The sequence below is a fragment of the Carlito syrichta genome, unplaced genomic scaffold (genome assembly GCF_000164805.1).
Source record: "Carlito syrichta isolate Samal-C Ts95f unplaced genomic scaffold, Tarsius_syrichta-2.0.1 Scaffold306754, whole genome shotgun sequence".
NCBI lineage: Eukaryota > Metazoa > Chordata > Mammalia > Primates > Tarsiidae > Carlito > Carlito syrichta.
Window position 1 is genome coordinate 452,195 of NW_007250850.1, and position 27,587 is coordinate 479,781.

The window sequence follows — 27,587 nt, forward strand, 5'->3', positions numbered from 1 at the left end:
AAGTGTCACTTAAGGGAGAGTCTAACTGAAATAGTAACTTAACTGACTATTTAAACCTAAATGGTCACTTACGGGACTATTTAAGCTTGAATAGTTGTACAGTACATAGTCTCTAAAACCCATTCAGATTGCAGTTGCTTAAGTTTCATTTATAACAAGATGATTTCATAAGGAATTGAGTCTCCTACCGTCATATTGATCTTGCTCAGAAACAAAATTGCAGCTTATACAAAGTATCAAAACACTAGTGGTTGATTTATTACTGGTAATAATATGTTTTCTATGGGCCTGTAGCCCTCAACAGAGCTGGCGCTGGACAGTTCCTGACAATGCCTGGTCTCTGGCAGTGCTGAGCGGGTCCTTTGCTGTCAGGTTCATGGGGGTGCCTTTGTGGGTCATCATGCCTGTCCTAGGGCCTTGCCGGATGCCACGGCAAACCGCACAACACATAGCATGGAGCTCAGGGACCCTTGAGGCGGGGAGTGTACAGCCAGGGTTTCTCCATGGATGCTTGCTGGGAAGCGCCGTGTCTGTTAGGATCTGTGGCTCCTCGTTTCTAAATAGGGTTTTGGACCTCTCAGGTTCACCCCTGGACTGGTGTCGTCTCCAAGTTGCTGCAAATTTGCAGCTATAGAAGCAGCATTTGCTCTTTAGCCCAGCAACTGCCTTTGGTCTTCAGCCCTTCATCCTTATTCTTGGGGTGTCTTTTTCACAGAAGGTTTGCGGTGGCCAGGCCCCCCCATTGATAGCCCCACCGTGTTTCAGGGGTTAAACCGTGGCGTCTTTGGAATGTGAACTTCCTCCGTGCCTCTTGGTGGTTTCACTAATGGAACAGGATTTTGGCTCGCAGTCTAGAATTGTTGAGGGTCTCAAGGGGCTGTAGACCTCATCTAGCTGGAGTAGATAGAGGCTGAGGATGGCCGGGGGGTGGTGCCCAGGGGACTCCTCTGGTGGATGGTCTGAGTCCCCAGCGCCTCTCAGGGGTTCTCGGCTCCCAGAGCCTCCCCACTAGCGATTGTAAAGTCCTGTTGATCTCGCAGTGTGTCTCGTATTCTTTCTCCTTTTTATTTCCCTCGACACTCTCCTGACCACAGCACATTATGTTCTTACGATGCTTTATGGTTTGCAGAGCGCTTGTACGTGGTTTATCTTACTGAATCTGCAGATCAACCCTAGCTGGTGGGCAGACTGATGACTTGGATCCTCATTTTGTGAATGAGGAAATGGAAACACAGCCTGGTATCACATCACTGGGAAGTGGTGGAGCCGCAGTAAAGCCCGGGAATTGCGACCCAGAGCCCACACTTTTAAGCACCGTGCAGCTTGCTCCTGTACCCCGAACTTTCCATCTTCATCTCCTGCTTCTGTTCTGCTCCCCTCAAGCTCTGTCTTCTGGGGTCACCGCCTGACCCTGCATTTGCCCCTCATTCCTGCCTCCGCACTCTTATCTCAATACTCCCTCTTCCACCTGTGCCTATCGACATTCTGTCCATTTTGTTTTTTCCTGCCCATTCTTCAGTGCCCAAATCAGTGCCTTCTTTTTTTCGAAACTCGGTATGATTCCTCTAAGCCTAAAATAATTTTCCTTTCTAATCTCCTTCTGTTTTTACATAATTTTCTTATACTATAGTTATTTATATTTAATTTGGTTCCCTGTGACATTGGAGTTGCTTGAGGACAGTAAGGGCCTTTTGCTCATCTCTGTATCAGTTGTAGCAACTGACTGCAGCGCCTTGTACATGATCAAGCGCATATTGTGTAAATGCTTATTCTGTTGAGTAGAAACAGGTGATATCAAATTGTATTTTTTACTGGGTCGGAGTCACAGCCTCTGATGGTGGCAAGAGGTGATCTGGGAGAGCTTGATATTATTCTTTTCAACAGCTATCTAATACTTTTTGAGAGAGTACATTATTACTGTGTCCTCCGCTATCTCTTCCTCTTGGGGTACAACTCATTCAAATAAAGCTCTTACCTAATGTGTGACAAATTGAATACTCTGTTCATCTTCAAATAATTTCATTACAATGTTTTATATTTTTAGTAGTCTCTAACAGTAATTGAATTTCTTGGCAAACAAAGGAAGCTTCAAATTTTAAATAACAAAATTATTTTTATTTTACCCTTTAAGATTTCTTTTATACTTTTTTTTTTGAGTTGGGGTCTTATTCACCCAGGCTGGAGTGCATTAGCTTGATCATGGCTTACTGCAGGCTCAAACTCCTGGGCTCAAGTGATCCTCCTGCCTCAGCTGCTTGAGTAGCTGGGATTACAGTAATGCCATCACACCTGGCTAATTATTTTGCATGTGATTTTTTTGTAGAGATGTGGTCTTGCCCAGGCTGACCTCAGTCTCATGGGCTCAAGTAATCCTCTCACCTTGGCCTCCCATAGTGCTGGGGTTATGGGCGTGAGCTACCACACATCTAGCCTATAATGTACTAGAAAGTAAAAATCTTTAAAAAATGAGGCTTGGCTTCAAGAGTATAGCAAGCAGGAAATGTCGAATGTGATTTAACTTTTTTGGATAACTCTATCATAATTAAAATCATTTATTGAACTATAAAATTGATATAGTCACTTGGAGATTTCAGTTGAATCTGAACTGATTGAGGACTTTCCCTGAAATTTCCCTTGTATTTGTTTGTTCTTCTTCTCCTGCATTCTTTTTTTTATTGTTGTTTTTTGAGTTGGCGATGAGTGGCGTGCTCACAGGCACTGCAGCCTTGACTTGCTGGACATAGGCAATCCTTCCATCTCAGCCTTCCGAGTTGCTGGAACTACAGGCATGCACTACCACACCCTGCTAATTTTTAAAAAAATTTATTGTAGAGACGAGGGCTCACCAAGTTGCCCAGGCTGGTCTCGAACCTCTGGACTCAGGCAGTCCTCTCGCCTCGGCCTCCCAAAGTGCTGGGATTACAGGCTGAGCACTGTATCTGGCCTTTTTCTTTTTTCTTTTTTCCCCTGTAACAGTGGTTTGTATAAAAACAACTTGATACTTTGTTATGAGTAACATCTTAGTTTACTCTACAAGTTTGGAGACTTTACCTATTCAAGATAGAAATATGTATATTCCACGAGTCCTATGTTAGCATTTCTGCAGAATAACCGCACTTTCTTGCTGTGCAATTTATTACTGAGTTAAATTTGAAGCAGCCTTTCTGAAAGGTCTTTTAAAACATATTCTTAATTAAGAGTTTTCTTGACCATTTTTATCACTGTGCTCTTTAAAAGATGCTTTTGATTTTATTTCATTGTTGGTAGCTCTGTCAGGTCCTGTGAAGGTTTGAAGTAGCTGTCTTATTTGCTTCAGCTTTTGGAGACACATCTGAAGGAATTTTAGGTATTGTCCACAAGACTCATTACATTCAGATCAGATGTTTAAAACTATTTGTATTTGTGTCTGTGGTGGCAGATAAAGGAGGACTGGTTTAATATATTTTAGCATTTGTGGGTTGCGTTGTTTGCAGGAGATGCTGAAGGGAAGACGTTTCGGAGGCAGAGAAGAGCCCATGAGACTGAGGCCAGCTTGGGGTGCCACACTGCGTGTTCCTGGCTGGTGATTCTGGGCAAGCTACTTAGATATTCAGTTTTCTCATTTAAAGAAATCTTTGGTAGCACAAGGATTCTGCCATTCTGTCATTAGTTTTTCTACCTGCTACATTTTCAGACCTGACCATAATCTTACAGATCACAAAATTATTGCATTAATTCTCTACCTGATTTATCTCTTTGGAGAAACTGTTGTAGAATCTGTTGTAAATATAACCTTGAATTTCTTTTATTCCTCCATAGATGCAATACAGGAATGTCTCTATATTTTCTTTAATTTAGAAATTCATTTTTAGATGAAAGATTCATTTATCTCATAATTACACAATTTTAAAAAAAGCTTTTCTGTTTTTGAGTATTTGGTCTTCTGGAGCTTAGTTGTTTTTTGGGGGATGAGGTTGCTAAAATAATGCTTTTAAACAATCGCCACACCCTCCATGGGTAGCTTATTTATTTTTATTTTTTATCTTTCTAATTTAATTTAATTTTTTATTTTAAAGGTGTGGGGTACAATTCAGGGTTAGGTATATAAACGTTGATGATGCAGGTACCCTTGTGGATGAGGTGTGCCCCTCCCTCCCCTGGCAGTTTGCCTCAACTGCCACTCCCTTTCTTATAGTATGATGATAATTGTTCAAGGTCCGCTGATGAGGGAGAACATAGGGTACTCTGTTCTTTGTTCCTCTGAGAGATCACCGAGTTTGATGGACTCCAAATCCATCCGAGTTGCCGCAAAGTCCACATGTTTGTCCTTCTTTATGGCTGCATAATATTCCATTGTGTATATGTACTACATTTATTTTATCCAATCCAGCTTCGATGGGCAGCATAGTTGGTTCCATGTTTTCGCTACTGTGAATAGAGCTGCAACAAACATACGTGTGCAGGGATCTTTTTTGGTAGAATGATTTGAGTTCCTCCGGGTATATTTCCAATAGAGGGATTGCTGGGTCATAAGAAAAATCGATTTCTAGTTCTTTCAGAAATCACCATACTGTCTTCCAAAGAGGTTGCACCAATCTGCATTCCCACCAGCAGTGTGGAGGTGTTCCTTTTTCTCCGCATCCTTGCCAGCATCTGTTGTTGTTTGTTGTATTAATGATGGCCATTCTTACTGGGGTTAGGTGGTATCTCAGTGTGATTTTGATTTGCTTTTCTCTGATGTGAGTGAGGCTGAGCACTTTTTCATGTGTCTGTTGGCTGCCCGTATATCTTCTTTTGAGAAGTGTCTCTTCATGTCTTTTGCCCACTTTTTAATGGGGCTGTTTGTTTTTCTCCTTTTGGTGTGAGTTCCTTGTAGATCCTAGATGTTAGTTAGGCCTTTGTCAGATATACAGTTGGCAAATATTTTTTCCCATTCTGTGGGCTGTCTCTCCGCTTTCTTTTCTTTTGCTTTGCAGAAGCTTGTTAGTTTGATGAGGTCCCACTTGTCTGTCTTATTTCTTAAGGTATTGGCCTTTAGGGTTCTGAATAGGAATTGGTTGCCTGTTCCAATTTCCATAAGGATGCCTCCTGAATTTTCTAAGATTCGTACAGTTTGAGGTTTTATGTTTATGTCTTCAATCCATTTAGAGTTAATTTTTGTGTATGGTTTAGGTAGGGGTCCTGATTCAATCTTCTGCATGTGGTCAGCCAGTTTTCCCAGCACCATTTACTGAATAGGTTCTCCTCTCCCCAGTGGTTGTTGTTGGAGGCTTTGTCAAAGATGAGTTGGTTGAGGAATTGATGCTTTGCTTCCAGAATTTCTATCCTGTTCCTTTGGTCTATGTGCCTGTTCTTGTACCAATACCAGGCTGTTTTGAATAATATAGCCTTATAGTAAAGTCTGAAGTCTGGAAATGTGATGCCTCCTGCTTTGTTTCTTTTGCTGAGGATTGTTTTAGCTATTTGTGGTTGTTTATGTTTCCATATGAATTTCTGTATTGTCATTTCCAGGTCTGAGAGGAATGATGTGCATAATTTAATGGATATTGCATTGAATCTGTAGATTGCCTTTGGTAGAAGGGACAGCTTAACAATGTTGATTCTTCCTATCCATGAGCATGGATTTTTTTTTTTTCCATTTGTTTGTGTCTTCTTGTATTTCTTTGAGGAGTGTTTTGTAGTTCCCATTGTAAAGGTTTTTCACTTCTCTGGTTAGGAAGATGCCGAGATATTTCATTTTGGGGGGGGCATTGTGAATGGGATTGGGCTTTTTATTTGGTTCTCTGCCTGCTTGTTGTTGGTGTGTAAGAATCCAGCTGTCTTTTGCACATTTATTTTGTACCCCGTGTCTTTGCCAAAGTCCTTTATTAGTGCAAGCAGGTTTTTGACAGATTATTTTGGATTTTCGAGGTATAGGATTATACCATCAGCAAAGAGGGATAACTTGACTTCCTCTTTTCCTATTTGGATACCCCTGATTTCCTTCTCTTGTCTAATTGTGCTAGTTAGGACTTCCAACACAATGTTGAACAAGAGGAGTGAGAGTGGGCAGCCTTGTCTTATTCTGGTTTTCAGGGGATATGTTTCCAGTTTCTGTCTACTTAGTAATATGTTAGCTATGGGTTTATTATAGATGGCATTACTATTTTGAGGTATGTTCTTCTGTACCTAGGTGTTTGAGGGTTTTTATCAAGAAGAGATGCTGGATTTTATCAAAAGCTTTTCTGCATCTAATGAGATAATCATGTGGTTCTTGTTTTTACATCTGTTGATTTTTTTTTTAACTACATGTATGGTCTTGCGGATGTTGAACCAGCCTTGCATCCTGGGGATGAAGCCTACTTGGTCGTGGTGACTGATTTATAAGATGTGTTTTTAGATCCGATTTGCTAGAATCTTGTTGAGGATTTTCGCATCTATGTTCACAAGGGATATTGCCCTGTAGTTCTTTTTTTTGTTGGATCTTTCCCGGTTTGGGTGTCAGTGTGATGTTAGCTTCATAAAATGATTTGGGGAGAATTCCATGTTTCTCAATTGCCTGGAATACTTTCAATAGGATTGGTATCAGCTCCTCCTTGTATGTTTTGTAGACTTCTGTTGGAAAGCCATCCATCCTTTTTTTGTAGGTAGTTTTCTTTTGATGGAGTCAAATTATTGGTCTGTTTAGTGTCTCAGTGTCTTCTTGTTTCAACCTTGGGAGGTTGTGTGATGTCAGAAAGTCCTCCATCTCATTTATGTTATCAAATTTGTTTCCATATAAGTATACATAGTAATCTCTGATAATCTTTTGTATTTTTTGGGGTCAGTTGTAGTTTGATCTTTTGTGTTTGATTGTGTTTATTTGGGCTTTAGCTCTCTTTTTCTTGGTCATTCTAGCTAGGGGTGCATCAGTCTTGTTAATTCTTTCAAAGAAGTGGCTTTTTGTATTGTTGATGTTTTCTGCGATATCTTTGTCTTCTATGTCCTGTATTTGGGTTCTTATTTTGGTGATTTGGATTCTGCTGCTAAAGTTGGGATTTGTGGTCTTGTCTTTCCAGTTCCCTAGGTGATTTGTTAGGCTCTCAATTTGTGATCTTTCTATTTTCTTTATGTGTGCTCACAGATATATTAATTCCTATCTTAGAACTGATTTCATAGTATCCCAGAGGCTTTGTTGAGATGTTTCTTCATTTTTATTTGTTTCCAGGAATCTTTTAATTTCTGCTTTGATTTCAGTATAGATCCAGTAGTTGTTCAGCATCATGCTGTTTAGTGTCCATGTCTTTATGGGCTTTGGGGAAATTTTGTTGGTGTTGATATTTATTTTTATTTCACTGTGGTCTGAGAAGGTGCATGGCAGTATTTTAACCTTATGGAATTTTTTTATGCTTGATTTATGGGCAAGGATATGGTTGATCTTGTAGTATGTTCCATGTGGTGATGAGTAGAATGTATATTCAGTGGTTGTTGGGAGGAATAATCTGTAGGTCTCTATTAAGTCCATTTGGTTGAGTGCCAAGTTTAGGTTCTGGATCTCCTTGTTGATTTTTTGCCTCAATGACCTTTCTAGGCCTGTTAGTGGGGGTGTTCAAGTCCCCTGCTACAATAGTGTTAGAGTCAATATCTTTTTTTAGTTTACTTAGTAGTTGTTTTATAAATGCTGGTGCTCTTGTGTTGGGTGCATCTTTGTTTAGGATGGATAATTCTTGTTGATGGATTGAAACATTTATCATTATATAGTGTCCTTTTGTATGTTTTTAAATTTTTGATAGCTTAGTTTTTTCTGACAGTAAGATCACAACTTCTGCCTTCTTTTGTGATCCATTTGCCTGGAAATTCGTTTGCCATCCTTTAACTTTGAGTCTGTGTGCATCTCTTGTGATGAGATGAGTTTCCTGGATGCAGCAGATAATTGGGTCATGGTTTCTTATCCAGTTTGCCATTCTGTGTCTTTTCAGTGGTGCATTTAGATCATTCACATTCAGGCTGATTATTGAAATGTGATTATTTATCCTTGTCAGGAGGTTTGTATAAAGGTTTTTCTTTGTTTACTTGTTTTCTTTTTTTTTTTGAGTTGGAGTCTCACTCTGTCGCCCAGACTGGAGTGCAGTGGCCGCTCCCGGCCATCGCAGCCTCGAACTGCTGGGCTCCGTTGATCCTTCCGCCTCAGCCTTCCAAGTAGTCGGAATTACAGGCATGTGCTACCACGCCCAGCTGATTTTTTGATTTATTGTAGCGATGAGGTCTCACTGCCCAGGCAGGTCTCGAACCCTCAGGCTCGGGCAATCCACTCACCTCAGCCTCCCAAAGGCGCAGGATTACAGGCTGAGCCACCGAGCCTGGCTGTTTGCTTGTTTTCTTTTGGCCTTGAGGTTGTTGTTTATGTGTGTTTTCACATTTGTTTTTGTGATGCATTTTCTGTTGATTCTGTGCTCTATTGTTCTCTTGGGAAGTGTGTGGTCATTCTTTGTTTTTCTTTCTTCTGTGCTTAATACCTTTTTAAGTGTCTTCTGTAGTGATGGTCTGGAAGCTGCATAATATCTTAGGGATTGTATGTCTGGAAAGAATTTTAATTTTCTATCACTGGTGAAGCTGAGCTTGGCTGGGTAGGAAATTCTTGGTTGAAGTTGCTTATCTTTGAGGACTTTGAATATTTGACTCTAGTGCCTTCTTGCTTGTAGTGTTTCTGCTGACAGGTGTGCTGCTGTTCTGATTGGTTTTCCCCAGTAGATATTCTGACCTTTCTGTCTTGCTGCCTTTAGGATTTTTTCTTTTGTGCCTATTTTGTGTAGGTGAATTATTATGTGTCTAGGGGTTGGTCTTCTTATATGATGTCTTGTAGGGGTTCTCTGTATCTCTTATGTTTGGCTGATCACATCTCTGGTGAGATGGGGAAAATTTTCTTGGATTACCTACTGGAATACTTGCTCCAGGGTGTTCTCCATTTCTCTTTCTTTTTCTGGGATACCAATCATGCATATGTTTGGCCTTTTTATATAATCGCATATCTCTTTTAGGCTTTGTTCTTTTTGAATTTTCTTTCTATGTTAATGTCATGTTCTGGTCTTCAAATTCTGTGATTCTTTCTTCTGCTAGATTAATTCTTCTTTCCATGCTTTTCATCTTGTTATTTATTTCCTGGATGAAATTTTTTATGGCCAAAATCTCCGTTACAAGTTCTTTCAGTGTTGCATGTTGTCTCTCTTGAGTCTTATTTGCTCTTTTCACCCATTCCCTAATCCCTGTCGAATTCTGGGACCAGTCATTGGTGACTTCCATTGTTTGGACTCGGGTCTTATTTTTTAGGAGTGTTTTGTTTGTTACACTTGAAATTACTTGTGGTCTTCCGTAGGTTTTTCCTCATTTGTGACCGATCTCTTGCTTTTCTCTTTAGTTCCGTTACTCGGTGTCATTGGGAGAGGCTTTCACTTCTGATGTTTGCTCAGCCCTCTATTTTTCCCTCATCAGGACTCTGGATTTGTTCTATTTTGAAGCAGGACTGTGGGTTGCAAGCTTTGCTCTCTCTTGTAGTTTTGAAAGTCAAAGTAGGGGATGGGGAGCTAGGATTCAGAAACTACTTGCAAATCACAGTGTCCACTGATTGTGGTATGTGTTCTGAGACCCACTCCCCCCCACTCCATATGTTGATGCATTGGGTATGTGTGTTTACCCCCTGAGTCCAAGATACAGTGGCAGAAGTGAGAACAGAGAAAAATAGAATGAAATAAGATGGACAGGAATTGAAAAAAAAGAAAAAGAAACAGAGCAATAAAAGCAGAAACCAGAGCAAAAAACAATTGAACACACACGCACACACACAGAGAAAGACATACACACACACACACACACACACACACACACACACACACGCCCAAAACAAACTGAAATAACAACAAAGTGAAACAAAACAAACAACAACAACAAAAAGCCAGGAAAAATAATCACACACACACACATGCCTAGCACAAAATGAATGGAGGGAAAAAAGAAAAAGAGTGGGAAAAAAACAAAACAAAAGCAAAAAGAAAGGAATTCAGATTGAACCCTCACACATATATTCACATACACCTTAAACTAAAAAATAAAAAATAAAAAAGAGAACAACAAACGAGCAAAAACAAGTCAACAACAACAAAATAACTGAAAGATGAACACTCATTCACATACACACATAAACAGAAAACCAAAAATGAGAGAAGAATAAAAAAAGCGGGGGAGATGCAACTCAGACTCTCACATATTCATGGACAAAGGAAAAATATTTTTTAAATAGATGAACTAACAAAGAAACAGGCAAAAAATTTTAAACAATAAAAAAAACAAAAACCAAAAAACCCTGCCCTCTTGTGGCAGGTTCTGTAGTTGTTCCTCTGGTCTGCTCTGCTCTCTCTCATGCAGTTTCCACCTCTTTCACTCTCTCCCCAGTGTCCACAGCAGGGAAGGAGAGGGCAGGGGTGGGTGGGGCTGCAGTCCTCCCCTCCCACTCTCGAATGGTCAGGGAGATTCCCTCCAGTGGGGAGGTGTGGGATTGTCTCTTCCCCACGTGTTCCTTATGGGGGTGCCCCGGTCAGGCCTGCCCTGGAATGGAGTTCTCCTGTTGCGACTGACATCTAGGCGCTGCTGGGTTTTGTCCCTCTCCAGCGTGCCCCTGCTGCGTGAGTCTGACTTTCCGAGGATTGCTGGGGAGGAGGGGGTCGGCTCAGCCCTGGACTCACCACTGATCCATCTCTGGAGTTCTTCCTCCTCCTTTTCTGGCCACACCCCTTGTCCCGGGCTGGATCAGGGTGGGGGTGGGGCGGCTGGGACGGCACTTGGCAGGCCCCTTGGAACTTGGTGCTTTCAGAATACTCCCTCTGGGCTACAGCCAACCCCTGATTGGGTGATCCACCAGTCACAGAGATTGGGTCTGCTGCTCCGTGGTGAGCAAGTTGGGGCACTTTGCTGCCCTGTTTTCAAGAGGGCGGTGGGCTGTCTCTTTCATCTCTTCCTGAGGGACTCTGCCTCTGGGCTCCCCCCGCAGCCCTTGCTGCCAGTGTCTGGCTAGGTGCTGCAGTGGTGAGAGCCTGGAGCCGGTAGACTTTCCCCGTCTTCCTCCTCTTCTTGGCAGGAAAACTTTTTGTCCATTAACAAAAAAAAGGTGCTGGGCTTCTGTGACCTGGGAAGCCCTAGAGTCTCAACAGAGCAGCTGCAGCACCAGCTGCTTCACCAGGAGGGCCCTGGCCACTTGCTTACGAGCCCCCACTTAGTCAGTCTTTCCCAGCATTTTCTTCCCAGGAAGGGTTTTGTTGATGATTTTTAAAAAAAGGTGCTCAACTTCTGCATCCTGGGAATTGCTAGGGTCCAAGCCAAGTAGCTGCCGCACCAACCACTGCACCATGAGAGCCCTGCCGGTCATCTCCCTAGCCCTCACCCATGCAGCCACTCACACGCCCACTTGGTCACCAGCATGTACACAAAATTCCATATGGTCAATCACTCACACCAGGACTTGCATAGTCTGACTGGCTAGGCCGCCATCTTCCTGATCAAGTAATTTATTTTTTAAAATACTTTTCCCCCTGACTTATTCATACATAGACTTTTTCTTCTAAAATTGGGTGGAGTCAATTATTTCATTTGGTATTTCCCCCCCATGATACTGTTTTTCTAAATGGTGTAAATTAACCCAGTGTGTCTATGGGTGTATTCTGGGAGTTCTCACATTTTCTTTGAGATTTACAATTTGAGGTTTTAGTATAAATGATAATCTTGAAAAGTAATATAAGCAGGCTGGGTGCAGTGGCTCATGCCTATAATCCCAGCACTTTAGAATGGCAAAGTGAGAGGATTACTTGAGCCCACAGGTTCGAGACCCACCTGGGCAACTTGGCGAGACCTCGTCTCTACAATAAATCAAAAAAGTAGCTGGGTGTGGTGGTGTGTGCCTGTAGTTCCAGCTACTTGGAAGGCTGAGATGGGAGGATCACCCAAGTCCGGCACGTCGAGGCTGCGGTGGCTGTGAGTGTGCCACTGCATTCCAGCCTGGGTGACAGAGTGAGACTAACTCAAAAAAAAAAAAGTAGCATAGCATATTCTAGGTCATTTGGATCATTTGCCACATAACCCAATACTGTATACCACATGGTAAAATTGGTGTCAGTGTGAAGGTAGTCTTCATGCTGTGCAAAGGATGACTATTTCGTATTGTCTAAGTAAAGATTTCACTGAGATGTCAGGTAGGTGCCGAGAGCATCTCTGCATGCCACACCCGAAGAATCTTCATTAGAAAGACAGCATTCAAGTTGCAGGCAGATGACTTTTACGGATTCTGTTTTTAAATATGGTAACTTGCAGTAGTTCATAAGCAGTAAGCATATCAGTAAGCACACATTGAAGAATTGTCGATGTATGATTCCGTTGATCATTGAATAGGCACACATTTAATGCTGATTTCAATATGGTCGTTACTTCAACCTCATTTTTAAGTGAGTCCTTTAAAACTAGTGTTCAAGGAATGAATGCAGTGGTTTTGTTTGGTATGAGGTCTGATTGTCCCCAAGTGGCTAAGGAAGCCATGAGGTTATAAACACTATTTTGTATAGTGCATTTAAATGAAAAGGCATCCTTTTCATTAGAATGATTAAAGGAAAATCAGAAAACCCCAAACCAGAAAGATATTAAATGTAGTATCAGATCCAGAGCTTCATTGGTATTGTCATTATAGCAGCAAACCGTTGGTACGCTATGTTTTGTACTATTAATTTTAATTTATTTATTTATTTTAATATTTTAGTTTAAAGATAGGTGGTGCAATTCAGGATTAGGTATACAAGCAGACCTTGTGCAGGTAAAGTTCGGGCCTCCCTTTGGTTCTCACTTTGCCTGGTTTGAGATCAGATCATTAATTTAAATTTAATTGATTATATAGTTATTTTTGTATTTAATTTATAAATTTGTTTTGCCTTTGTCTTTTTATGAGGGTAATAAATGCTGAGTTAAATTTTGTAGGTATTAAAATAACATATTAAAACTGATATAAGTTGATTTTATGAGCATAAGAAAGTATTTTTTCTTTTAAAAGTTGTCAGTTTTGTACTTGGTTTAAGAAGCCGTGGTCTGGTCTATGACATTGAACTCTATTGTGTCATAATCATGATGGCTAACCTTCAACCAGATGCCCACTATTTGTTTTCTATGGGTTGTTTAAAATTAGATGAGTCTTGTTCTTTTATGTCATTAAAAAATTAAGTGTTGGGCTGGGTGTGGTGGCTCACTGCTGTCATCCCAGCACTCTGGAAAGCCAAGGCAGGAGAAGGGCTCGGGCCCAGAAGCTTGAGGCCATCCTTGGCAACGTAGCAAGAGCTTGTCCCTACTACTACTACTAATAATAGTAATTTCTCTTAAATGTGGCCATCTGAAATACAGCCATGAAATCAGTAATCTACTAGTCTGTTTGTGGATAATTGGATTTTTAAAAATACTGTGGTCTGACCTGATTTTCAGTTTTCCTGATTTTGCCTATCATTTCTATTTTAATATTGGTATTTTGATCATTTGTTTTTCATTCATTCATCCATTGAACAAATATTTTAAAAATTTTACTGTGTACAAGTGAATATTCTAGGTGCTGGAGATGTTTGGGTACAGTTCACAGCTTTACTTGGGAGTCTGTAGTCTTTCTTTGTTGTCACTTTTTCATTATTTACATGAAAAGTTTCGTGGGTGTATTACGAAGTACATATCTATTTCAATGAAACTAAATCTGCCTGTGTCGTATCTTCATGCCTTGGTACTTGGTGGGACATTACTATATCATGATTGCCATAGATACACTCATAAATATCTTTTTAGTTCAAAATGATGAGTCTTTTAAATCTCTTTATTCAAGTGATATTATTGAATGACTGCTAAATTCAAGACATTGTGTTAGATACTATCGGATGTCCAACAATGAATGAGACACAGTCTATATTCTTAGTTAGAGGAGCTTACAAATTTTAACCTGGGCGTTGAATCCTTGGAACTGATTTTGCCTTTGCTGGATATTGGTATTGTTGGGTCTGTACCCAGAATTGTAGATTCATTGGCTATAGACAGACTTCTGCATTTAATAAACATTCATTCAATAAACATTAACTGAACGCTAGGTTGCTCTGGCTTGCTCTGAGTTGATGTTTATCTTCTGTAATTTTCCTCTCTTACTTGCTATAATGACCCAGATCTCTTGTCTAGGAGTGAGTGTCATGATAATAGAGGTAGGATCTATAGGATGAGGTTCACAAACAGCCCTTTCTAAACAAGGTTCTTGGAGGTAGCGATTTGGTGAATGTTGTAGGGTAGTTGTCAAGATAGATCAACTTGCTGCATTTGAAAGCTTGGAGTTTGGATATTTCAGAAGCATAAAAATAGGGCCACCGTAAGGTGAAACCAGAATTGGACAGAAGGATGTTCAGGAGTGACACAGGACCAATAACAACCTTGGCCAACTCTGCCATCACAGTGACCCTTCTGAGTTGTCCCTAGCAGGGCTGAAATGACCCGGCCTTCATATGCTCACACTGATCAATCAATTGATGGAATACCAAGCCTGGCCTTGAGCTAGGAGGCTCATTGCAGATAAAGCAGTTCCTGAAGGGACTGGCAGCCAATAAGCTGATGTCTGTGAGCTAATGGCATTCTTAGCAGCAAGCTGGATGATCTTCACCAATGGGCGATCAGACATCATAGCGTTCACCCTTGGCAGTGAACTGTGATGATTACCTTGATGGCAGGATTGCTTGTTCAGCTTTGTTTCTCATTTTCTAGCTCTGGGTCTGAATATTTATCACTTGAATGATAAATATTCAAGTGAATTATTGAATTATTTATCACTTGAATGAATATCATTGTGCATTCAAGTGATATTACTGAAGATTAGTATTCAATTATTATAGCATATCATCCTAATTTAGGATGCTAATATACGGTAGATTAAGGATGAGTAAGGAAAATGCTTTACTTTTTTCCTCATTGCTTTCCGCTTAGGTGTTGATATTACTTAACGCTAGTAACACAGGGTAACTGTAAGTCTTACTTTACCCAAACCAGTCCCATTTGCCTGAAACGATGCAGTTTAAGCCTGCTGAGGGTCAGTTAATAACTCTATTTTATTTTCAGTAACTTCTCAAAGTCTCAGAAGTATTCCAGTTTGAATATAAACTGTATGGTCTTCCTACCTAGTAATACTTTTTTATTTGTTTGCATATTTCTTCGAGAAGCATTTTTTGGCTACTTTACCTAATGAATAAAATATCCTATATTCCATTTTTTAAAGAGGCACAAGTGGTCTGTTGTATTTTGGCTTCAGTTGACCCTAAAACAAATGCTTTTCAGTTTTCTCAAATTTTTCATCAGCAACCAAAAAAATTGTGTGAAATAACAACATATTTCATCAAGTATACTATGACTGAAATTATTGGTATGTACCATTTATTTCTCTCTTTCACTGTTAAAGTTGTATCTGTATAACGACTTTTATTTCCCTATTTATTTGTAGTTTTGTCACAAATATTTATGTCCTTATTTATCTTTCTGTTTAGGGACTCTGGGACTTGAGCTGTTTCTCTGATGGAGTTTATGATTTTCTGGAAGAGTTTCTGACCTATTCAAATATGGGTCCTGAGGAAATACAAGTTGCTTGGAGATGGGCCATTTTAAGCCTCCCTTTTCAGAAATTTTTGTGGCAGAAAGAAAAATTTAATTCTGCCACAGGTAGATTTAATAACTTCTAGGTCCTCTTTCTTATCAAATCCATTCTAAAACTGGTTGTCGGTTTTAAAAAAAATGACTATGGCGATTGAAATACTAAGTGATTTCCTCAACTTGCTAGCAGGTCATTTTCTGTCACATCTCATGGCCTTTTCTTTTCCCTATTTGTTGTTTCCTTGTCCTCTTTTTATTGTTTCTTGTCTACATTATGACTAAATCTTAGACAGGAAACAGGGGTCGAAGAGAAGTCACCTGCCGGTTTTATTTTGGAGTTCAGTATTATGTAGTGGACACTGTCCCCATTGATGTGGGTCTTCCTAGTTATGCTCCCTTTACAAAAGAAGAACACGGTCAGAAAGCAGTGGTGCGCCTTTCTGCTTCACCTTGAACAAATGAGAAGTTGACAAGACGAATGGGCAGTCAGCCATCCGGCATTCCAAACGCATTTTCATTTACTTGGGGGATGTGAAGCCACACAAAGAAATCGTCTGCAACTTAGGCAGGAAGAGCAAAGCACAAGACAGTCTGTTGTAGGCAGGAAGAGCGAAGCACAAGACGGCACGCCGTGTGAGCATTTCTTTTGCGTTAGCTGTTGATCGCAACCAGTTTATCTGAAATGTTAATTTTACTCAGTTATGTAAGGGTTAGAAAGAAGTTATTCAGACAGCATTTACCTTTTGTGTGATCCCAAACTGCTGGGCATTAGGAAAACTGTCTCAGAACAAGCATAGTTTTTTCTTTCATATGAAGCCAAAGCTGCTGACCGCCTAACTGATTCAGCATGTATTGTTCACCTGGCCTTTTGTTTTAGCTTTTTTTGGGGCGGCACTTTGACAGACACCCCTTGCAACTTCCTTCGCGTCTCAGAAAGCTGTGCTGTCATAGATGTCAGCTGCCTTTAGAAAACATGAATTTCAACATCCGACTGCATTTTAGTCATCGTCCAGATGAATGCTTCGGGATTTCCATCCTGGCTACTACCTGCACTTAAGCGCGCGGTCTGTGTGAGGTTATTATTTTATCGCACGATCACCACTTAATAGTACTGAATTTGAGAGATTTCTATCCACATGTAAAGAAGCTGAGTTCATGCATCTCACAGAGTAGAAAAAGACTTAAAAAGTTGATTTCTAAATCAGGAGAAGCTAGCCCCCATTAACTAATTTATTCTTTCAGAGTAAACAGTAGGTATGTTCATTGTACCCGGTAAGTGCCAGACACCAATACTGCCCTTCCTGGCCATCCCCTTTGCTCTGGACCTGGCTCACTGTCACGCTCTCCGGCTCTCCGTCAGGGCCACATTGATGGTCTTCTCAGTCTTCTGGTTTCTCAGTTTCTTATCCTTTTCCCTCTGGAGATCTTGTCCTCCTTCCTCCCCTCATTCTTCCAGTCACCCCCTTGTCATCACCAGTGACTACAGTCTCTCTGTAATCTCGACTTGAGGCATCCCAACTCTGACCACCATCTTGAACTCTCCAGCTCACTGCTCTGGTACCTCCATTCCAACAATCTTTCGATCTTACTGGTTCTTAAAATCCATGGATTTCACTGGGCGTGGTGGCTCACGCCTGTAATCCCAGCACTTTGGGAGGCGAAGGCGAGAGGATTGCCTGAGCCCACAGGTTTGAGACCAGCCTGGGCAACTTGGTGAGACCTCGTCTGTACAATGAGTCAAAAAAATTAGCCAGGCATGGTGGCGCATGCCTGTAGTTCCAGCTACTTGGAAGGCTGAAGCAGAAGGATCGCCCAAGCCCAGCAGGTCGAGCCTGCAGTGGCCATGAGTGTGCCACTGCCCTCCAGCCTGGGTGACAGAGTGAGACTCTGACTCAAAAAAAAACTCCTTGGATTTCACCATCCTGTTGCTGTCTCTCATTTTCCCGATGACCTTTCTTCCTTTTGCATCCAGTTTCAATTTCGTGTCAGTATTTTCTGGGCAAAATCTATTCCTAGTTAAATCCACTTGTCTGTCTAAATCCTGTGCTAACCAGTACTGGCATGTGAAGCATGGTATCATGCCAACTGGTATTCAAGTTCAAGGCTAGTAACCTCTAGGGTCCTCACCTGGTAAGGCTGGTTAACCCCTGGGGGCCTGCCGTCATGCTACATGTTCCTGGTCCTTTCAGTTTTTCATGTTCCTGGATGCCTGTTTCAGACTTTCTCCGCCCCCCCCCACAAAAAAAAACTGCTTCCCCCCTCCTTGCTCTTAGCTAGTAATCTGACTCTACATTTTTCTGTAAAGATGGATGCCACTCATGGAGCACTTAGACAGGTTCTCACACTGCACATTTCCATGACCTGGCATCTGGGCCCATACCCTCCCTTTGCGCCTGTACTCTGAGTGAATGTAAGGATTCCTGTCACCCCCTCCACATGAGACCCCTTCTTCCCTCAACCCCTTCTCGAGGACATGGATCCAATGATTACTCCTTCCCTTCATCTCAATATTTTTCTCAAAATAATCAATTTCCGTCTCTACCGAGCCTGCAGATGTGCTGTTGTTTCTTCCATCTTAAAAACCCCTTCTGACCCCACGTCCCTCCAGCTAGTGGCCGCTCCCTGCCTCTTCTCTCCTGTACAGGAAAATTTCTCCACATAATTGTCACTACTCATCCCCTTCAACCTCTCTGCCCTGTTCTCACTTGAAGTCACTGCAGTTAAGCTTTTTGTTTTCTCCTCCTCTCTTACTTTGCAGAAACTGTCATGTCAGGGTCACCAGTGCTAAAATTCACAGCTCTCCTCTCACTTTGTGATAACAGCATCTGGCACAACTAATCACCCTCTTCTTGGAAACCCTTTCTTCTGGAACAGCACATTCTCCTAGTTTTCCTTCCCGCTCTTGGACTTCTTTTTTCCCTTCTCAACTTTGCTGATTATTTCTACCTGCTGCCTTCTTCACGTCGGAGTGTCTGGGACACGACCCAAGATCTTTCCCTTTTCCCCACATACCTGTTTAACTTTACTAAGGAGTCTCATCCCATCCCTTGTTATTAAAAGCTGTTTTTATGCTAAAGGGTTTCAGCTCATGTATCCACTTGAACGTCTGAAGGCATCTCAAAGGAAACCTGAACTCCTGAACTGAACCTGCAGATCTGAACTCCTGGTCTCTTATCCCAACATGCTCTTTCATGGTTTTTCCTTTCTCAGATACTGACAACTCTGACCTTCAGTTTACTCAGGCCAGAAGCTTCTGAATCATCCTTAGTCTTTCTCTGACTCATGCTTCACATCCGTTTCATCTGCAGATCCTGTTAGCTCTATCTTAAGCACATGTCCAGAGTTGCTCACCTTCTCTGCTATTATGTGTTGTTATCTCTCGCCAGGATTATTGCAGTATCCTGTAATCAGTCCTGCTGTGTCCACCCTGGCTGTTGACAGGCTGTTCTCAAAATACCAGCCAGAGGGCCCCTGTTGAAGTGCAACTCAGAATGCACGACTCTGCTCAGTGACTTTCTGTCTCTCACTCACCTGCTTTCTGACTCGTTCATTCTCACAGTAAGATTCAGCTGGGATCTGCCACCTCCCCATCCCGTCCTCTTAACTGTTTGACTGTATCTCCTTTCTCCAGTTCCCTTGCCTCTAGACCAGGCACTCTGGACTTCTTGCCTTTCCTCTGATGTGCTAGACATACTGTGACACCAGGGTCTTTGCATTTCCTGGTCTCTCTGCCCGGAACATCTGTTTCCTTGGATGTGGGCATGGTGCACTTCCTTATGTCTTTCACTCACTGCTTAAATGTCACCCCTCAGGGAAGCCTTTCCTGTCTCCCTGTTTAAATTTATGGGAGTTCCCTTCACCCCATCATCTGCTCCCTGGTTCATCATCTAGCACGTTATATGTTTGACTTATTTATTTTGTTTTTATTTTTTATTTTCTCTGATGGTAAACTTCACGAGGATGTGATTTTTTTGTGTGAGGGAGGGCTGTGGGGGAGAGGTTGTTTGCTACTGTTATCCCTAGCACTTAGGAAAGTATCTATGCAGTGCAAAGTACTTTACACACATTTGTTGAATACAAGTGAGAATTACTTGATCTTTTCAGTATCCTGATTTTTCTGTTACAGATAAGAAAGGGAACCTTAGGGGGTTTAGTGATTTGGTGTGAAAACTCTCTGACCCAGGTCTGACTTGCTTGCTAGAGCAGTCGCTGCCTGGGTCTGGTCCTCCACTGGGATGCTATGTGCATGGACCTCACATCAGGCGACTCTCGTTACGGAGAGCAGAAGCCGTCAGTACTGTGTATCTTATTTGTGCTTCTGCCTCCAGTCAGTGTCTGGGAGAAAAAAGAAATGTATTTTTAGTATTTTGTTCACATTGAAGCAGTTTCTGCTAGATCACGGAAACTTGTTGGAGAGACTTGTTAAACTGTTTCCTCAAACCAAACACATTTTGGGGCAGGAGATTTCTGAGGAACTTACCTTTCCTGACTTCTAGTGGCAAGTGGACTATACTTTCATACCAGGATGAGACACCTCTGAATCCCTGAGCTTGAAGCAGCAGGAATAAGTAAGAAAGCTCCTTGTTTGGTTAAGGTGGTTCAGGTATTACAGGGATGGGGAGCAACTGGAATGCATGTTTATTTTCCACCACTCAGTTGTTTCCACCACTGAGTTGTTCAGTGGAATCATAGGTTTTCAAAAATTATCAAGCTACTCACAGACGAATAGGGAATTGATGAGGGCTAGAGGTCACAGTTTCAGAAGATAGTCACAGATCATGGTAAGTGTGACTCACGCTTGACGTTCTTGCAGCTGCTTTTAGAGTTGCAAACTACAAGATGTGTCTGGTTGGCATTTCCCAATACCTGTCCCATTTTTGGTTCATATTCAAAGGTAATGATTGAGCTGAAAGTGAACTCTGTATACAAAAAATAACTGGTATCGCCGGATTGTGGAAATGAAACGTGAGGCTCAGATCTGTCCCAAAACTTTACATGGCCAGACTGTGGCCATTGTGTTCCGTCTGGACCCCTGGAATAAACATTTCTAATAGAATGGTGGCATTAGCTGAGAGATGGTGAAATGCCAAGTGAGAATTGAGTACGTTAATAAAGTTGTACCTTGTGGTTTGAATGGACCAAGATATTGTGAAACGCTTCCAATTTGAAGATTCTCAAACTCCAGATTCTGTGTCCTCTTTAGTGAGCCCAGCTGAATTCTCTGTTCAGCTCTTTTTAATTTTTATTTTTCTAAGAGATAGGGTCTTACTCTATCATCTGAGCTGTAGTGCAGTGGCGTGATCATAGCTTACTGCAGCCTCGAGCTTCTGGGCTCAAGCAATTTTCCTGCCTCAGTCCCCCAAGTAGCTGGGAGTACAGGCACATGCCACCACATCTGACTAATTTTTTAAAGAAATTCAATTGTAGAGACTGGTCTCACTATGTTGACTTGGTTTCTAACTTTTGGCCTCAAATCATCCTCCCACCTCAGCCTCCCAAAATGTTGGGATTACAGGCATGAATCACAGTGCCTGGCCTGCCCAGCTTTTTGAGTCTGCGCAGGTTTTTTGCTGCTGGGCTTTTGGCGTGTTCTGTGGGCACAAGCGTGGCCAAGGATCTGAGCAGGGAAGGCACAGATTTTGTGGCTTCCTCCTTAGATGTCCCCCCCACTCGTTTTCAACCACCGGTCGCCCCAGGCTGTTTATTTTCTGACACCTCATGCCTGCGAGAGGAGTTTGTTTTCCTGAATTCTAGCTGTCCTGATGCATACTGGGTATTCCTCCTAGAACAAACCTTAGGAATGTCATGCTCACCCTTCCCTTTCTCCTTCCAAGGGTCAAGACCCCTTCAGTTTATGCCTCCTTTTGGCCCTTCTGTGCCTTTATGTGGTTATTTGTTATATTTTGCCTAATTTACAATCATTAAATACAGGAAGGATAGTCTGAAGGACGTAACTCTGCCATTACCTTCAGAACTCCAATACATTTTGATACATCGTGTTTTCGTCATGATTCGGTTTAATATGCTTTCTGATTTCCATTACAGTTTCTTCTTGAGCTGTGGGTATTATTGCACATGTATTAAAACTTTCTAACAAAGATTTTCTAATTATCGTTTTATTATTGATTTCTAACTTAGCTCCATCATAGTCAGAAAATATGTATGATTTTAATCTTTTAAAATTTGCTGAGATTGGATTTATAGCTCAGTATATGGTTAGGTAATGTCAGGGTTTGCTGTCTACTTGAATAAGGTTTGTTTTCTTCGCTGTTGGGTGCAGGGTCCTGTGTATGTCAGTTAGGCCATGTTTATTGATCATGCTTACATCTGTAAGTTTTTTGTATTCCTCCCTTTTTGGCATGCTTTCTCTGTCTATTATTAAGCCTGGTATGTTAAAAATCTCCCACATGTTGTGAATTTGTCCATTTCGCCTTTTAGTTGTGTTAATTTTTCCCATTTATGTGGAGCCCTGTGTTAGATGAGTTTACATTTAGAATTGGTATGTCTTTCCTGTCAACTGAGCTTTGTAACAGTATGGATATTCCCTTTTTATCTCTGGTATACCTTTTCCCTTAAAGTCTACTTTGTCTGCTATTAAAAATATAATGACACCAACTTTTTGGGGGTTAGGTTTTTTCATTGTGCATTTTTTCCTTCTTTTTTCTTACAACTTTTATTTACTTTAGTTTGTGTTTTCCTTTAAGTAGTTGAATTTTACTTTCTTTTATTTCAGTGTGACAATCTTTTGTTTCATTGGAACACTTACATTATTTACAGTTAATATAATTAAGTATAATTGCTGATTGCACTAAAATAAGCAGTCACGCTATTTATTTTCTATTCCCTCTACCTGTACTGTTTCTCCATTTCATTAGTATTAATTTGCTGCATTTTTGAATGTGTTGTGCATTCCATGACTCTCATTGCCATGTCAACGTCACTTTTTTTTTTTTCTCAGGGAAGGATCGGGTTTTTAATACTCCGTTGTGTGAACAAGGAATTGTTGGATTTGGAATCGGAATCGCTGTCACTGGTGCTACTGCCATTGCAGAAATTCAGTTTGCAGATTACATCTTTCCTGCTTTTGATCAGGTAAGTACGTTGCATTTTACCGTTCACGTGCATTTCTCTAGTTTTAAGTATTGCCTCTACCCTTTCACCCCCCCTCCCCGTCCCAAGGATGTTTTGTTACTGTGAGCTCGTGTATTACAGTCACCATTTTGTTATGAGCATGTATTTAAAGATCTGAGAGAATGGTTGGGGAGGAAGGCCTCACTGTGACATGTCCCTTTTTTCTTTCTTCCTCAGATTGTGAATGAAGCTGCCAAGTACCGCTACCGCTCTGGGGATCTTTTTAACTGTGGAAGCCTCACTATCCGGGCCCCTTGGGGCTGTGTTGGCCACGGGGCTCTCTATCATTCTCAGAGTCCTGAAGCTTTTTTTGCTCATTGTCCAGGAATCAAGGTATCCTCATTTATGTACTTTATTTGATCTCTGTTTGACGTTTCCATTTTGGCTGATTCTGTTAATATGATCGAATATGCCTTTCTAGAAGAATTCTAGAAAAACAGTGCTTTGGAATTTGTGCAAACTTACCTGCATTTAAGTAAGGGAACCTAGCAGTTCTTTTAAATATGCTGTCCAATGCCCAGGTTTTTTTTTTGTTTGTTTGTTTGTTTTTAAGTTGGAGTCTTACTCCGTCACCCAGACTGGAGTGCAGTGACCGCTCCGGGCCACCGCAGCCTCAACCTGCTGGGCTCCGGCGATCCTTCCGCCTCAGCCTTCCAAGGAGCTGGAACTACAGGCGCGCGCTACCACGCCTGGCTAATTTTTGGATTTATTGTAGAGATGAGTTCTCACCAAGTTGCCCAGACGGGTCTCGAACCCTTGGGCTCAGGCAATCAACTCACAGCCTCCCAAGGCGCGGGATTACAGGCTGAGCCACTAAGCCCGGGATTACAGGCTGAGCCACTAAGCCCGGCAAATGCCCAGTTTTATAGAATGTTCTTTTTAAAGCAGCACTGGCTTGACTCTGGCATTAATTATAGACTTCAAAGAATAAGACTGAGAACACTGTTGGTTTATCTTTCCTCTCTTTGCAGGGCTTTATGTTTGTTTCTAACTTAAGTCTTTCTCACTCAAGTGATTCTGGAGTGATTTTAATAAATCTACCGTTTAGTCTATATTTACCTCAGAATCAGAGGGGTAGGACTTTTTCCTTTTAATCCGTTTCTTACTTGTGAAATAGACTGAGCCTACATATATTTTTTTCTGTCTAGAGTAAGGTAATATTTGCTCAAACAATTCTGAAGCAGCTCCCTTTTCCCTTTTATAGCCTGCCTTTCACAATAGCTTAGTTATTTTGGTAAGAAGAGTATATTTTGAGTATTTTATGTCTTCATTTTTTATATTAATATCTTTTTCATTTTTATTTTCTAAATAAGCTTTGTAGGGGATCACTATAGAGACCCACAGATATGTCAGTTCAGATATGTCTTTATTTTTTGACCACATGAATGGGTTGTGAACCTGTGTTTAGTTTTGTTTTTATTGTATTATTTGTTTTTTCTACCAGATTAAAATCTTGAAGTTTCTTATGACTTGAGTCGAGGTTGCCTGATTCTTTTATTTTTATTTTTATTTTTATTTTTAATTGGAATCTCACTCTGTTGCCCAGACTGGAGTGCAGTGGCCGCTCCCCGGCTACCGCAGCCTCGACCTGCTAGGCTCTGGCGATCCTTCCGCCTCAGCCTTCCGAGTAGCCAGAATTACAGGTATGCGCTACCACGCCCGGCTGATTTTTTGATTTATTGTAGAGATGAGGTCTCGCTGCCCAGACGGGTCTCGAACCCACGGGCTCAGGCAATCCACTCACCTCAGCCTCCCAAAGGATTACAAGCTGAGCCACCAAGCCCGGCTCTTTTTTCTCTCTTACTCCTAGAATGTAGCCTGAAGACATGCTTTTGAAGCTGCTTTCTCCCTTTTCCCACCAGACACACCCTGGCACCACGCGCATTTACTTATCTAACTATATGCTTGTTTGGAATTACAGGCTGAGCCACCAAGCCCGGCTGCCTGATTCTTTTAATGTGAACTAGAAGTGATGGGTTAGTAGAGAAGCCACATATGAGACAACAGTTATTTTTGTGCTTGGCTAAACATTAACTCACATTTAACATTTATAACATCACTCAGAGTTTTCTAGAAGGATTCTTTCCTCTTAGTCCCCTCCCTTCTCTTTTTCTCCTCCTCTTTCCTTCCTCCTACTTCTTTTTTCTTATTTTTCGGCCCAAATAAAAATATACGCAAAGCACAAAAGGTTAATATGAAGAAAGTGATAAAGAGAGACTAAAAAGTAGAAACATTAGATAAAGATGTTATGCGATATGGTTATTAATGTGTTCAGAGGTCTATTTACAGAAGACAAAATGGTGACATTAGTGCTGCTTTTTAATTTATATCCTTCAATAAAAATGGCATAAAAATAACTTTGAAAGACAATTATAGTTTGCCTCAGGGAACCTTACTTTAGTCTTTGTGATGAATTCAGGTTTATTTGAATGATAACCCTTGCTGTGTAATACTTGTCTTTATATGATTATTGCACAGTCATTACCAATTCAACCCAGGTTTGTCATTTGAGTCAACACAGTATAGAAGTTGTGAGACTTTGGTATCAGTCTGCATGAGGTGAGAATCCCTGGTCCAGCAAGCAGTGTGAGCTGACTCACGCGAGCTACTTGTTCTCTCTAAGCCCCAGTCTCTATGTCTAAAATGGGGAAAATGCTAACAGCGGCCGAGTGCGGTGGCTAAGCAGTAGATAAATGACTTCAGAGAGGCCTTGTTGGCCAAATTAACCTATGGAAAATCCTCCTGTCATTATCATCTTCCTCATCATCCTCATTCTCGAGAAGATCCTAGAGCCTGTTCCTGTGACGTGGACCTGTGGAGTATCCACACTTGTCCCTTTGCTCTGCCTCACGTAACTGGCCTTGTAGTGCCTGAATTCTAAAATTCACTGGATTACTTTTTCAGCTATGAAACAAAGACTGTTTCTCATCGGAAAGAAGGAGGTTCTGGCATGTTAAAACTGGACAAGAGAGTTGCATGCACTTTGATTAAGTAGTGGCAGAGAATTAGTAGAAGATATCTATTTATAGGCAAATGCAAGTAGATAACTATTTATAGGCAAATGCAAGTAGATAACTATTTATAGGCAAATGCAAGTAGATAACAATATTACTTTTTTGCTTTGATGAATGCTCTTTGCAGATTCCTTTTTTTAAAAAAAATATATAGGCCAGTTTAGCTCCTTAAGAGCAGAGCAGTATCTTAGTTATCAGAGCACGGTAAGCATCTGATAAATAGTTGTTGGACAAAAGGAATTTTGGGGGGAACACAATATATAAACCTAATAAGTGGTAATTAGGCTAAAAACAAATGCCAGTTTTCTGCTTTTCATCAGTAACAATTGGTTATTTGAATATCAGTGCTTCTTATAAGTGAGTTTACTGGGATACATTTTTACTAAAATTTTTCTTTCAAAAAAATCTGTTTTTGCAGGTGGTTGTACCCAGAAGCCCTTTCCAGGCCAAAGGACTTCTTTTGTCATGCATAGAGGATAAAAATCCTTGTATATTTTTTGAACCTAAAATACTTTACAGGGCAGCAGGTAAAGGTTTTCTTTATTTTATATTTTATATTTGTGAATATCTTTGTAAGCTTTGTTTTTTAATTGCTCCAAAAATTATCTTCTTTTCCCCATGAGCTCGATTATATTTTTCTTATCAAAAACATTCTGATTTTTTTTTTCTATATTTCCTTTGTTCTCAGGTGTATATTTTATATGTGGGAAAAAATCCATTCAGCCATTTTCTATTTGTCTTGTGAAAACAGAGTAGCAGTTCGAAGTGGTAGCAAGAACAAAGGGACTATGTTTAACTACTTAGTAGGTGCTTAGTACACGTGGATTGACTGAAAAAGTAAATAAGCTCATTTTGCTAAATATTATCTAAGGCCCCGTTAGCTAACGTGACTGTAAAGGTCTTTCTTCTTCTAACTGGGATGCTTTTTATTGTGAAGGAGGCAGTGTTAGCAATTACGCCGTGCTGTCAGTTCTACGCTAGGATGACTGTCTGAAGCAAACTGAGACGTTCGGTCACCCACCTTTCATCTCAAAATCATGATTCTGTAAATTTGCATCTGCGACTGCTTATGTCTTAACTGTATTGGAAATTTTAAATAGCATACAGTTTGTTCTGTCTGAGGTACATTTTATGTTGAATTCAAGAAACATTGCCTTGGCAAGTTATTCTTTTCCTTACAGTTAAGTTTAAAAGTGTATGTTTTGTTGTGATGTAATTTTCGTACAGTAAAATGCTTGGATATTAAGGCTTGATTGATGGGTTTTTGACAGCCCTATATCTCCCTGTAAGCACTGGGAAGAACAAGATGTAGAACACCTTAGCCACTCCTGGAAGCTCCTTCTGCCTCTTCGCTGACAATCCAGTCTCCTGACCCTAAACTCAGCCACTTTCTGATTGCTGTCAGATTAGTTGTGCATGTTTTTGGGCTTCATGAAATCACACAGTATATGGACTTTTGTGTTTCCCTTCTTTTGCTCAACCTGATGTCTCGGAATGCATTCATGTTGTTGCTTGTATTAGTAGTTTATTCATTTTTCGTTGCTGAGTAGCAGTCCATTGTATGAATATTCATTGTTCATTTCTACTACAATAATATTGTACAACTAGGTGCAATGCTAAGTAATGGACATTGTCATTACACTGTATGAATATTGTTTGTTGTTTATTTTATTAATCAATATTTTTTATTTTGATATTGTGGAGTACAGTTAAGGGTTAGATATACAAATATGTTTCATTCAGGCACCCTTGTTGATAAGGGGTTCGTTATTGTTATTCCCACCAAGTAATAATAATTTTTCTTGTTATTTTAAGTATTCTAAT

The 27,587-nt window shown here is 40.8% G+C and overlaps 1 protein-coding gene across 2 annotated transcripts in view; it reads left to right on the forward strand.

Moving 5' to 3' along the window:
- BCKDHB (branched chain keto acid dehydrogenase E1 subunit beta) overlaps positions 1–27,587 on the forward strand; it is a 229,405-nt gene that overhangs the window by 21,944 nt on the left and 179,874 nt on the right. For both annotated transcript variants that reach the window (XM_008063337.2, XM_008063338.2), the window contains exons 3-5: positions 22,577–22,710; positions 22,927–23,082; positions 26,182–26,290. In XM_008063337.2, the coding sequence (XP_008061528.1) occupies positions 22,577–22,710; positions 22,927–23,082; positions 26,182–26,290 (399 nt within the window). The remainder of the gene's footprint in view (positions 1–22,576; positions 22,711–22,926; positions 23,083–26,181; positions 26,291–27,587) is intronic.